The 13634-nt window shown below is 40.5% G+C and overlaps 1 protein-coding gene across 2 annotated transcripts in view; it reads left to right on the forward strand.

Annotated features, from left to right (window-relative positions):
• fbn1 (fibrillin 1) overlaps positions 1-13634 on the forward strand; it is a 75101-nt gene that overhangs the window by 40356 nt on the left and 21111 nt on the right. For both annotated transcript variants that reach the window (XM_088920986.1, XM_088920987.1), the window contains 11 exons: positions 5904-6026; positions 6500-6622; positions 7266-7391; positions 7560-7682; positions 9088-9210; positions 9674-9841; positions 11018-11086; positions 11576-11701; positions 12472-12594; positions 13177-13335; positions 13418-13489. In XM_088920986.1, the coding sequence (XP_088777112.1) occupies positions 5904-6026; positions 6500-6622; positions 7266-7391; positions 7560-7682; positions 9088-9210; positions 9674-9841; positions 11018-11086; positions 11576-11701; positions 12472-12594; positions 13177-13335; positions 13418-13489 (1335 nt within the window). The remainder of the gene's footprint in view (positions 1-5903; positions 6027-6499; positions 6623-7265; positions 7392-7559; positions 7683-9087; positions 9211-9673; positions 9842-11017; positions 11087-11575; positions 11702-12471; positions 12595-13176; positions 13336-13417; positions 13490-13634) is intronic.

Consider the following 13634-nt stretch of genomic DNA (forward strand, 5'->3'; position numbering starts at 1 on the left):
GAAAACCAGCTGTTTCTTAGTTTAATTTGAACAACACTTGTTTTCTCTGATCAATGAGGCAGTGGTTCCTCAATATCTAGTTTTGGTTTTACCAGTTTAGAGTCCTTTTGATTTGCTATTAAAGAGAATTAAACCTTCATCTGTGTCAGAGGCCTGTTAGGGGTTAGTTTGTTTGCAGTGAGACAAAAGGCACGTGCCACTGTGAAGAAACAGAACTGTTCCTCTCCACAATGTGTCAAGACTAAAAAACTATGATCTGAATTTCTTGGTTGACTTACTGAAGACCTAAGTAGGAATTCTGGATGAGCCTCATCTGACTTCATTGAAATGTTAGGCTTGTGTAATAGACATTTCCTTTTTGAGATAACAGAGTTTATAAAAGGACAGAGGAATCTGCAAAAGAGTAAAATATAGCTGTCAAAGAACGAGGTTAGAGCTTTCTGAAATGTTGTGTATTTTACATTACTTTTCCTTTAGCCAACAGCATTGAGGGGGTTGCCAAAAAGTCCATATGACACTGATCGTTAGGCGCCAAAAAACTTTTCAAGGTGTATTTTAATGCAGATTGTGATTACTTGTTTTCTGTTTACATATTGGTGACCATTAACACCATCATCTTCTACATCAGAAGGCTAAGAAGTGTGTGAATTATTATCCTTTCATGAACTGGAGTTCAGCATGAATCGAGTTTGATATATTTTAATATTTACAAAATACATGGCAGTGCTCACTTCACTGTTCACTGTTCACATGTTCACTTCAAAACAGCAAAATGTGTTAATTGATGAAGCAAGAAATCACAAGATGGTGAAGTAGAAAATAAAATGGACATTCTGTCTTAATTAGCCGTAATAGGTGTTGACCACAGGTTTTGCAGACAAATACAAGAAGCCAAGGAAATAAGGCCAGCTGTTTCAAGATACAGCTGGGCGTGTACAGATTCTTTTACAGTCATTTAATCACTCATCATGCTTGTTAGTCTTTTCACATCTTCCAGATGTTTTCCTATAGATTATAATGTATGTTTTATAGGCTACAGACAGATGTGTACTGTCAGATGCTAAAGGGATATGAGAAGCTTGTGGTGTATTGTATGATGTCATTTTGGTAACATAAAAATGTTTGTAAAAACAGTTTTGGTGGTTTAGTTATTGGGGCCATGGTTTACACAGGGAAAGCCCTTCGAATTTCAGGCTTGTAATGTATGTGAAATGGATTGTTTAAGTAACAGTACTTTTAAAAGGTTAAAGAACATCTCTTATGGAAGCGTGTTTGGGAAAATGAGAACAGCCAGAACGATCTCTTCTGGGTTTTATTGAGGTTCAGTCTGCATTGCTCAGCTCTCCTGTCATCACCAATTGTTTCCAGTTTTATAAATAAACAAATCATTCCAAATCATGAAACAGTTTTTAGAATCAGCCTTTTGCATCTCCCTCCCCCCCTACTGCATCTCTGTACACATTCCTATCCCACACAGATGTTTAGAATTTTCCTTGTTTTTAAAAACCCTCTTGCTGGGGACAAGACGAGTAGAATAAGTGCACTTTGTTCAAACCCAGCATATTAGAATTTACTCACTCAAAACCTATTAATTCTGATTTCTGATGAACAGTGCAAAAAACAATAACAACAGGATAACACAAATCTAAATGTATTATTAGCATTAGACATTCAGAAGCTTCTGTGACCCTTGCAAACCACTGAATCTCTCCAACATGGTTCTTTCCCATAAGATACTGCACTGGGTCCAATTAAAGGATCTGACATGAACTTCATGGAGCAGTGGTTTCGTTTACAGCTTAGCTAGGAATATTTCTGTGGGGAAGTTGTGAAAACCCCTTTGATGAGAGATATAAAAGTTCAAGTCTTCTTACCACCCTAATTCATCTGCTGTCCTCCATCATTCTACCACACCACACACATCCTGAACTGCTGGCAGGGGATCGATAAAACATGCCTCCTAAGTGCCGTGACCATCATGCCCTTTATGAGTATTGTAGACTCCAGCCCTGGAACAGTGCAGAGCTCAGCAAGGCAAGCCTTCCTCCTGAGCTTAATAACAATGGTCCTCGCTGTTGTTTTCCACTCTCGCCGTCACGTTTATCTTGGAATGAAATGGCTGATTTTACAGTCGCTGTGTGCTTCACCCAGCCTTTGGACACAGTGGAATATTAATCACGAGTCCTCCATGCATCTCTTGGATTGCCTCATGCTCAGCATCACAGACTAGTAAAAGATCTCGGTGGTTGTCTTGGAGTCATGTGTATTATTTATCATAGCATTTTTTTTTACGTTTGTTTCTGCATGATTTTCTCTACTGGGATTTGAAGCGTGGGTTTATACGCCTCCTTAACCCCATTTCCATCTCTTTCATGGTTTTATTTCTTTGGGACAAACTGCAATGTTTACAAAGCGAATAAAGAGAGGGTTCACTTGACTAATTCTTAGCATTGTGCAGTAAAACACACACACATATATATATTGCTTGTGCAGCTGCCTGTGATCAGTCATTGGATATGCATATTCGAAGAAATAAAGAGCCTTTATCCTCACCGCAGGAATGAAACAAAACCACATCACTGTGAATTCAATATTATTTTCATTTGTTACATTAAACACGAAGCCACAACAGAGAACCAGTGACTGTGTTAAGGATTTGCATTGGAGCAATTTAAATAAAAAAAACTGCTTTGGTTGTAATGATGTGGACAGGACATTTTCCGCATTGATGAAATTCGTTCTGCTTTTGCCTTTTGGTCTCAAGATAGTGATCCATTCGGGTCTTCTTGCCCAAGGAAACCATCAATAAAGTTGTAGGTCAGGAATCTGCTCTGTGAGAAGATTGATTAATGATAGGTTGACTGAAATTCTAAATGGTGTATTTTACATGTAAATGTTTCATGCCATGAAATTATCCAAAACCTTGTTCTAAGAAAATTCTTTAACTTCTCTATTGGTCCTATTGATCTAATCAGCTCTCCATCATTTTTGGCTGTTTTTATAATTATTGCTAAAGGCATGAGTTTATTTTGTTGATATCATTTTTTTTTGCTTGGGATGCTTGCAGTATTTAAAAGATCAGAACACTTTTCTTATGTGTAAGGGAGAAGACAAAACAGATAATTAAACAACCCATCCATGCATTTTATAAATGCTTCATCCAATTCAGGATTTGCAGGGGAACTGGAGCCTATCCTGGCAAGCAGTGAGCAAAGGGCATGAGGCAAGATACACACTGGACTCAACTCCAGTTCATCATAGGCACAAACACACCCACTCACACCAGGGCCAATTTTCCCAGAAACCAGTATGTGTTTAGACTGTGGGAGGAAACCCAGAGAAACACAGGGAGTACAGTACATACAAACTCCACTCAGATAGCACCCCAGGTCAGGAATTGAACCTAGGGCCACAGCGCTGCGAGGCAGCAATGCTAACCACTGCACTACCACACCACCCCATAAACAATCCAAAAGATTCATAATAGCTTCCTTTACAACTAAAATGCATTCAGATGCTGTTTTTTTCTTGCCTGCAGAGGATTGTTTCACATTACTGAACACTTAAAGACAGGGTGGAAACAATGTTGTGCAACAGAAAGGTTTACAAGGTTAGGAGTGGCGCTGTGTACATTAAGTCATTCACATAGAGCCCTCTTTGTAGTTCACTGGGGACGTCCACTGCCAAAAGGAAGAATGTTCTCAATCATGAAATTTTCTATAACATCTTAAGTCATGGCTGTTCGTCTCTATTTAGATACACGCACCTTCATTTGCAGTGTGTCATGTTGTCTTTCAGCACTTCAGGTCTCTGATGATTATTACAAGGCTTCAACAGTGTGTGACCATAATAGCTCCTTTTTAATTTGCATGTTTCCTGGTGGTTTGTGAAACCACCATCTGAACCATTGGCATCTCAAAGTTGTTTTCGTGTTGTTTTTGTTTTGGCTTCAAAGTTTAGTAGGAAGTATGTAATCATACTGAGTGCCTCTGAAAGCCATCCTATAATAAGATAGCATGCTCATTTCTTAATTCCTCATATTAAAAGACATTCTCAGGCTATTTTGTAGGATAAAAAAGTAGTTTCCTCCACAACTTTTTTGCTGGTGGAACACTTCTTTAATCTTTTCCCAAAGATGAAAAATGGGCGTTAAGAGTATCTTCGAGCCTCTGCATTAATATTTAAGGGGAGAGGTATTAAGTAAAATGTCTCACATGCAGATCCTGGCCACTAGTTTTCTTATTATTGGAACAAAACAATGAAAATACAATAAAACACATAACAACACTGTTGAAATTATTAGTTAAGGACATGTTGGGGAATTGTGATCTTGGCGTGGCAGAATTTATGGCTTCCTGCTATTCTATGCTGTATACTCAGAGTTTGTAATTTTTTTAAACTTGGCTCTGTGCTCGATATTGTTTTTGATAAGAATCGTTGTATACTTTGTGGGTTGTATGAATGATTTTCTAATTTAAAAACTGGTGGAAAAAGCATACCATAGTTCAAACTAAGATCTTTCAAAGCTGGCTATTGAATGTAAAATACTAAGGTTTGTTTATGCTTTCTGAAAGCTACTGCTCAAGGTTCACTATAAAATATAATACAATTTGTCTTGCTGAGAGAGGAACATCTAATAAAGAAGAAAAAAGTTCAATATGGGCTGCTGTTTTTTAAAGGCACACATTTATTGAGATCTGTTTTATTTCACAGTAGCTGTATGGAATTCAGGGTTGGCCAACTGTTTTAGATTTAAAGGATTTGTTCTAGGAACCAAGAAAAAGCAAAATACCAGCTTTGTTTTCCCAGCCTTCTGCCTATACACAGTACCTGAACTTATTTAGGATGAAGCTTTGACTGTTTTGTGTGATCGTTTGCGGAACAGCTAAATATTTAATTCCCATTACTTTCTGTGCAACACACTGTACTTCGTCTTTCTCTACCCTGCAGCTGGTAAAGCTGTTGTAAACTTGATTTTGAGTTGCAAGAAGGGAAGTCAGGAAACAAACACATTTGTTTTTTCCAAAAAATAAAGCAACACATGAGCACATGACTTGGATCATGATTTGACTTCTTGACATCCAAGCTATAGTTCTGATCAGGTCAATGTGAGAAAAACATAAACATGTTGCAGTTTGCCACAGAAACGCAGCATTTTATCATGACCTTAGGAAATACCCCCTATATTTCAAATATGTATATCACAGTTTAAATTGCATTTGTTACATACCTAGAGGATTAGCTTAGCTCTCATAAATACTCTAACGGCAAGCATTCTTGAAGTCTTGCCCAGTGAAACATCACAGCTTGAAATTAGTTCAGTGCTGAGGCATTTGTTATGATGATGTTATAGGGCTGGCCATTTTTGTCTGAATCTTTATCAAAGTTTCTAGTGTGGTGACAGTACCTGCTGAGCACATGTACAGAAAAAACTTGCAGCTTCTCAAAGCAACAGCAATGTGAAAACATTTCAAGTATGCTTAAGCTGCCATCAGTTATCAATTTAGTCATAATCTGTTTGTTGATTTAATTTCTTAAACTAAAACAACTACAAGTAAGTTCTGCAAAGTTCTAATACCACAGAACGGTTTTAGTGAAGACATATGATGTATAGTAAAGTTACCATTACTTGTAAATTGAGTTTAAAAAACAAAAATATTTAGAACTTTATTTTAAGGGAGATAAAGGAGACTAATTACTGTAAATGAAATATGCAAGTTAAAATAATTTCTATTTTTTCTGTCTGTTAACCAAGCTTCCGTCTGACAGTTTTGGCCTTTTGCGTGTCTGGAATGTGTCGGTTCCATAGAATGTCTGAGCAGTTCTAGAAACAGCTGGACCATCTTCCCCACAGCTGAATGCTGTCACTCTATGTTCATATTTCTGGAAATGTTCTCTTTCAGATATAAATGAATGCGAGATTGGAGCTCATAACTGTGACAGGCACGCCACCTGTACAAACACAGCAGGCAGCTTTAAATGTAGCTGCAGTCCTGGCTGGATAGGAAATGGAATCAAATGCAAAGGTGAGTATAGACCAGAAACAATTCCACCTACTTAGATTCAAGAAAATACTCAAGTCTTACTGAGTGTAGGAGCTCACTGTTTTAGGATGATCAAGACTTTTGCACAAATTTAGATGGGAGTTTCATGCTTAAATTATAGCACATGCACACATACATCCTTTATAAATAGGTCACAACAATAAAAACATTGTAGACAATAGATTTAAAAAGGGGTGTAATTGGAAACTGAAAATAAGAGGCACGTTTAAACACAAGGTTATAGTGGGAGTCCAGGACACACTTCAGTCCTTCCAGAAGTGATGAAACATTTATACTGCTTGGCTACTAGATATAAAATAACCACAATGGGCTGAATAGCCTCCTAATTAAAATGAATCCTTCTTATGTTCTTCTGATATTGGTATGGCAATCCATGTGCCTCTATTTCCTTTCGCCAGTGTTGTAATGTAATTGGAGGCTGTTGTGTGATGCAGATTTGGATGAGTGCTCCAATGGAACCCACATGTGCAGCAGCCATGCGGATTGCAAGAACACCATGGGGTCCTACCGGTGCATCTGCAAGGAGGGCTTCTCCGGAGATGGCTTCTTTTGTACAGGTGACAACTGCGAGCCCAGTAATGACACCCTGACAGCATTTGTTCACTCATTTCACCTGTTCAGTGAAATCAGACGATTTAACAAAGTAAGAAGTCATTAGATAAGTAAATTAATGCATCATAAACCTCAGCGCTGAAAGCCAAACTGCAATGGCTGCTGCTCATGGATATAAGCAGTGGTCCGAGGTTCGAGGGAAGAACCCAAGTGTAGGGTGAAATGAGCAGCTGAGCAGGCAATGAAAAACAGGCAAAACACAGTCAGAGTCGTAGTGCCAGAACAAGGTAGCAGGTTCAAAACTGAGGATCACACTACACAGCACCAAGCGGCTATTCCAGGAGAAGAGGTCAAGATGAAGAAGGGTCACAGCAAGAGGCTTTGATTAAACTCTGTGACAAAGCCCAGAGCACTGTCAGAACAGACCTCAAATAGCCCACCTGTGATGGGAGTGGTAGTAAATTTTGCACAGGTGGTCTAGGCTTCCTGTCTGTTCATGTAACCATGGCAACCAACACCGATTGACCAGTGAGTAGAGACGTGGCCTGCTGCTGTGGTAACATTAGCCATACTATCATTGCAAAATGGATGTTGATTGTGTAACTAAATGCTAGAGGTTATTTTAATTGCAATTATGTCTTGTTACAGACAGCGACGAGTGTGCAGAAAATGTAAACCTGTGTGAGAATGGACATTGCTTGAATGTTCCTGGTGGATATCGCTGTGAGTGCGACATGGGGTTCATACCCACTTTGGATGGGAAGGCCTGTGAAGGTAACTAACTCGTTTGCCTTACTGTTTCTAGCTTTGCAGTGGCTCTAAATATTTATGGCAGTATCACAATTAATATTCCAGTCACAGCAGTACCAGCACCTATTAGTCATATCATCCAACTCTTGCAGAATCATTTTGCACAGTGTAGCATTCCTTGTCTTTCAACAGATATTGATGAGTGTTCATTCCCTGACATCTGTGTCAATGGGAGGTGTCGGAATATCCCAGGCCTCTTCCGATGTGAGTGTCACACTGGGTATGAGCTAGATAGAAGCGGAGGAAACTGTACAGGTAAGAAAAAATAAATACCTTTGATCAGACAGAAACAAATTATGTTTCTGTGGCTTCAGCTGTCTTGAAGAACTGAGTAACAAGCTAACATGGACGTTAGTTGGAACTGCCAGTTGTGTGTTTCTAATGTTAATTTGCAATTGTTACCTATGTGACCCACAACCACACACAGGGGAGAATAAAGAAATGCAGTCAGTCTCCTCCAGCCAACCCAACATCTCACAGGTGTCACAGCCTTGTACAGCAGGTTCAGCGCCATTGAAAGGAGAGAGAGGCACATCCCTCATTGACAGGGCTGCAGGCTTATGAGCATCCGTGTGGCCACAGGGGGTGCTGCATCGCAGCGAAGACCCCCACCCATATAATCCTATCCAGCACTGAGGCAGTTGCTCACAGAGACTCAGGGAATCCCAGCCAGCTGGTGACATGACTTGGCCCAAACACAGAATGAGTGACTCATAAGGCCTGTCATATCCCCTTTCCAGTGCATGTCGTATTAGAATGGGCCACATATGAATCTACCATCTACAGTGTTTCTTTCACGTTGGCTCTGTGGCTAAGGATCTGCCTGTGGCTATAAGGTTATCAGTTCCTACTCCGTTGGGCCCCTGGGCAAGGCCCTTAACCCCAATTGCTCCAGGGGCATCGTATAAATGGCTGACCCTGTGCTCTTACCCCAAGCTTCTTTTCTTATAATATAACTCAAAGCAAATCATGTCATTGACTCAGCTGAAATAAAAATGTGTGGGTTGGCAGTGCATGGACTGGTGTGGTTTACTAAGATTAGACACTATGGGCAATGAAGAACATTACAACTGTATGGGAACAAGTACAGGTTTATTCCATGTTGAAAAGAGAAGAAAAGAAACACAACATTATGGCTATGGAGCCTTCTTCAGGTGTCCCTTCAGGTGGAGGGGGCTCCACAGCCTAAACGTTGTGTTTCTTTTCTTCTCTTTTCAGCATGGAATAAACCTTTACTTGTTCCTTTTCAGCCTACAAATGCTGACACAGCTACCTACTTGAACTTCTTCATTACACCTGTATGTTTCCTACCAAGCAAAGCACAGCTTTTTTTCCTTGAAGTGAGCAGACAGGTTGTGTCTCTGCGAGAGCTCTTTCTCTGGAGATGACAGCCATCCCTCCAATCGCCTGTCTTTGCCTTACAAGACCCTTGCTGGAAAAAATAACCTCATCATGGTTACTGTGCTTCCCCACCCTGGATATGTTGTCATTCTGAATTAGTCACTGCTCCCATCAGTGACGATAGTCGCTGCAGTCCAGCACAAAGACTTACCATTGATTGGGACCCTCCCTCTCCTGCAGATCTCGGAGAAAGCACCACAGGGTTTTAAAGGATGTGTTCTTTCTCATACAGTATGTGTCACATGTCTGTGTTCTCCAGATATCAACGAGTGTGCTGACCCAACCACTTGCATCAGTGGAATTTGTGTGAACACTCCTGGTAGCTACGTCTGCAACTGTCCTCCAGATTTTGAGCTCAACCCGACCCGTGTCGGGTGTGTTGGTAAGACCTTACAGCACCTATTTACTGCATGTTCCGTGACATTGCAGTGCCCTGAGAGTTCCAGAAGATCAGATTGTAAAGGGAATTTAAATTTAATTTTAACACAAAGATCCAGATTTTTTGTAAAGCAAACAAAACATACAGACCAAGTCCTCCTTTCCTGAAATCACTACAAAAGTATAATTTTTCCATGAGAGTTTTATAGTAGTTCTTACTTTCTTCTTGCTGTGCGTTCTTGTTATTAATTGTTGGCACAAAACAACATACAGAATGAATTAACAGTCGACCAAAGTCAACAAAAAATGAGCTGTAATTTATAACTAAATATTAAACCCAGTACATCAGGAACTTACCCACTTAAGGATTGTATAGTATTTTGTATGCATACTATGGAACTGTAACGTAACGTGACTCCTTTAAATCCACATTGGCTTAAGCATGGTAATTTTATTACCTCTGCTAGACACGCGTTCTGGCAATTGCTACCTGGATGTGCGGGCCCGTGGAGATGCATCTTTGAGCCTGGAGTGTTCCAATGAGATCGGTGTGGGTGTCTCCAAGGCCTCCTGCTGCTGCTCCCTGGGCCGAGCCTGGGGCAACCCCTGTGAGGCCTGTCCTGCCATCAACTCCTGTAAGTGTAATATAGTCCGTCGTTTCACTGGGGGACAGCGGAGAGAATACTTCATAAGCAGTGGTAAACCTGAGAGAAGACAAGGACAACTGCATGGTGAAGTGCAGTGAGATACAAACCGTTGGAGAGGCATAGAAAATTCAAGTAAAGTAACTGATACAAGCATGGTAAAAGCACTGGAGAGCTGCAAACATGCTGTACACGAATGTACTGTGGTAAGCTTTCACTGGGGGGCTTGGTGGTGCAGTAGTTAGCATTGTTGCCCTGCAGCAAGCACTGGGGCTCTGGGTTACAATCCGGACCTGGGGTGCTATTTGCGTTAGAGTTGTTATGTTCTCCCTGTGATCATGTGGGTTTCCTCCAGGTGCTCTGGTTCCTCTCATAGTCCAAACACATACTTCTAGGTTATTTGTCTCTAGGAAAACTGGCCCTGGTTTCAGTGTGTTTGTGTCTGTGTGCCCCGTCCAGAGTGGACCCCACTTTGTGCTTTTTGCTTGCCGGGATAGGCTCCGGCTCCCCAGTGACCCTGAATTAGAAAATGGATGGATTTTAGACCTTCACAAGGGTTCCTGTGGAGGAGCCTTTGGTTTTGATCTGGAAAATACACCTCATTTAATTCTTCCAGAAAAGGATGTGTGTTCTTAGTGCTAATCAGACGCATTTGTCTTGTTAAGAGTTCAGAAGTTTTGTATTTGTTTTTATGATGCCCTTTGCACTAATAGCATTGTGGTTCAGTGGCCCAAAAAGTTTTGTTTTTAGAATGATTTCAAATCAGCAGTTAAATCCTAATGAATGATGGATGTTTAAGGAGCTGTATAACTAGGATGGGAGACCAGTTTGCTTGTCTGAGTGTTTTGCTGGGCCAGTAGGTGGCACTCTTCTCTCTGGTCCAGAATTTCCACTCCAGTGCCCCCATTGTGGTGACTGGAAACACTGTACGTTAAACCAGAGGGGCTGCTGGGGGAGAATGACACTCACATGTCCCCCAGGTGCACTTCAGTGGTGGAGGGAATAGATTCCCTCCTATATGCAAAAATCTTTGGGATCCCTTGGGATGAAAGTACTGTACATCTATACAAATTCAAAGAATGCTAGAGGATACAAAGCAAAACTTTTACATCTATTGAAGCCATCAAAGCTGCTCTGAGAATGTAATAGATATTTTTTTCATTTTAGCTGAGTATAAGACCTTGTGCCCAGGAGGAGAAGGATTCCGACCTAATCCCATCACAGTTATTTTGGAAGGTGAGGTCTGACACATATTGTTACTGCAATTGCAGTAGTATAATATGTGTGTACAGTGCAGTATATGAATCATAAGGATTCTTTGTAGGATTTTTGTAGCCGTAGTTTAATTATTTTAATAAATATTGCATTTTGGGAATCTACATGTTATAGAATTTGGGAGTTAATACTTTAAATGATTTCTCACTGTAAATGTTAGAATTTATCTTAACCTGGGATATCAAGTGGAGTTCTGAAAAATATTTCCTCACATGTTTGAAATTGCTTTTACATTTGTCTTTGTTACTTCTAAATTACTTCAATATGAAATAATCATTATAGGTTTTGTTGTACATATTATTAGTATAATGCATGATTATATTATTATAATGCAAGAACCTTCTGTGAAGCAGTTGTGTTTGGAGCCTCCCCAGGGCCAGCACAGAGCTGCAGCGAAGTATTATTACAAATGACACAAGTTTTTTACCCTTCTTTTATTGCCTCTGGCAGATATCAATGAATGTCAGGAGCTACCAGGTCTTTGCCAAGGAGGAAATTGTATTAACACATTTGGTAGCTTTCATTGTGAGTGCCCAAGGGGCTTCGAGCTAAATGAGGAGACAAGAATCTGTGAAGGTATGGAGAAAGACTTGAACATTTGGCTTGTTTACTGAATCACTGTGTGTGAAAGGGTGTTTTTATTATACTTTTCTGTAGTGCTTAATTTGGAACTAGAAAACAAATTTTTTATTTAGCATCCATCACATCAACAAAACTTCACTGCAGACTTGGGTTCTTAGTGCTGACGTGCACAAGTTATTGCTGTGAGTCTTCACCCTTCCTTTTAATACAACGCTGGAAACACAGGGCCCTCCTAAGGGCTCTCTCTGTCTTGTCCTTGCAGCAGAACTGCATTCTCTGGCATGCTGTGCACATCACACAATCTTTTGAAGTCAGGAGACAAATGTTATTAGAACTGCTGGTTAATGGTTTATGGGTTTCATCTCCTTGAGAGTACAGCTGTTCCTCTGTATTACAACACACTGTAAAACGCCACTCCTGCTTACTGCCAGTTCCAAAGCTTTTCAGGACCTGGGAAACTGTGAGTATTGTGGGTCCTTCTCTGCTGTCATTAATGGACTATGTGACAGCTTCACAACAGTTCTAAAATACTGTAGCTCCTGTGGGATTAGCTTCTAGCAAAGATAATCAATGCAAAAGGAGTAGATTAAATTTTCTCATATTTCACTCATTTTGTTTCAGGTTTCAGACAAAAACGTGAAAGAGTATAAGGTTAAATAATTTGCTTTATACAGTACACCTCCAGTTCTGCATCTGTGACTGACGTGTTTGCATCACAATTGTTTGAAAGACGTTTATCTTGAAATGTCTTTTTCCATTTCCAGATGTTAACGAATGTGAGAGGCCTGGTATCTGTGGCCCTGGACAGTGTTATAACACAGTAGGGAATTACACCTGTATATGTCCCCCAGACTACATGCAGGTCAATGGTGGTAACAACTGCATGGGTAGGTTTGTGTGCCTGTATATATACTGTATATACTGTAGTTTGCTCTCTTTTATCATGGGTCACTTTTCTGAAGACACAGAAAGGCCCTTATGAAGGTTTTGTCTGTTGTATGTCATCGTAAAAGTAGGATATTCTGTAATAGCACGGGAAAGCCACTACTTTCCCGGCAAACATATTAAAAACCATAGCAGACCATGACAAGGTTATGTCATTCAAAGTTAGTGCAACGTAGGAGATTTTAAAGCAAAATACCATACAGATTTCTCATTGTGGGTAGTGAGCAGTCATAAGGCAGAGACAGACAGATTGAGTGTGGCTGACCTGAGCTGAATCATTAGCCCAGTGTGCAAAGCATCTGCATTCCTCCATTACTCCATCACTTCCAATAGTATATTTGTGTGTGACTGAGTCCTGTCCAACATGCTGGGGGTTTGGCAGACAGTGCCTCGAATGCTCTGCTCAGTTTTGCACTTCAAGTGCAACACACTTTCTTCTTAGGTAGTGTGTTTGAAATTGTGAAGCAGAATCACATGTTATTGGAATATGGACAGTTGTATTTTGTGTGTTTTTTTAACTGCAGATATGAGGCGGAGTCTGTGCTACAGGAACTTTTATTCTGACAATGGAACCTGTGATGGAGAGCTGGCTTTCAACATGACCAAGAAGATGTGCTGCTGCTCCTACAATATCGGCCGGGCCTGGAATAAGCCATGCGAGCAATGTCCCATACCCAGCACCAGTGAGTACCAGCACAGCACTTCAGCACAGATTTCTGACTTAATGTTCCTGCTTTAATGATCTGTTCCTTAATTCATTCCTAGATGAGTTTGCCATCCTGTGTGGAAGTGAAAGACCAGGATACATCATTGATATCATCAGTGGAAAACCTATTGGTGAGATGCCTGTCACATCCAGTTTGTTATTCTTGCCTTTCCTACCTGAACAGGTGCTGCAGAAGGGTATAGAGCTGGGATTGACATCTTTGACTCTCAGAGGCCACAGGGTCCTCTGCTCATTGAATGGACTTAATTGACCAAT

The sequence above is a fragment of the Atractosteus spatula genome, chromosome 7 (assembly GCF_055471065.1).
Source record: "Atractosteus spatula isolate fAtrSpa1 chromosome 7, fAtrSpa1.hap1, whole genome shotgun sequence".
NCBI classification, from domain to species: domain Eukaryota; kingdom Metazoa; phylum Chordata; class Actinopteri; order Semionotiformes; family Lepisosteidae; genus Atractosteus; species Atractosteus spatula.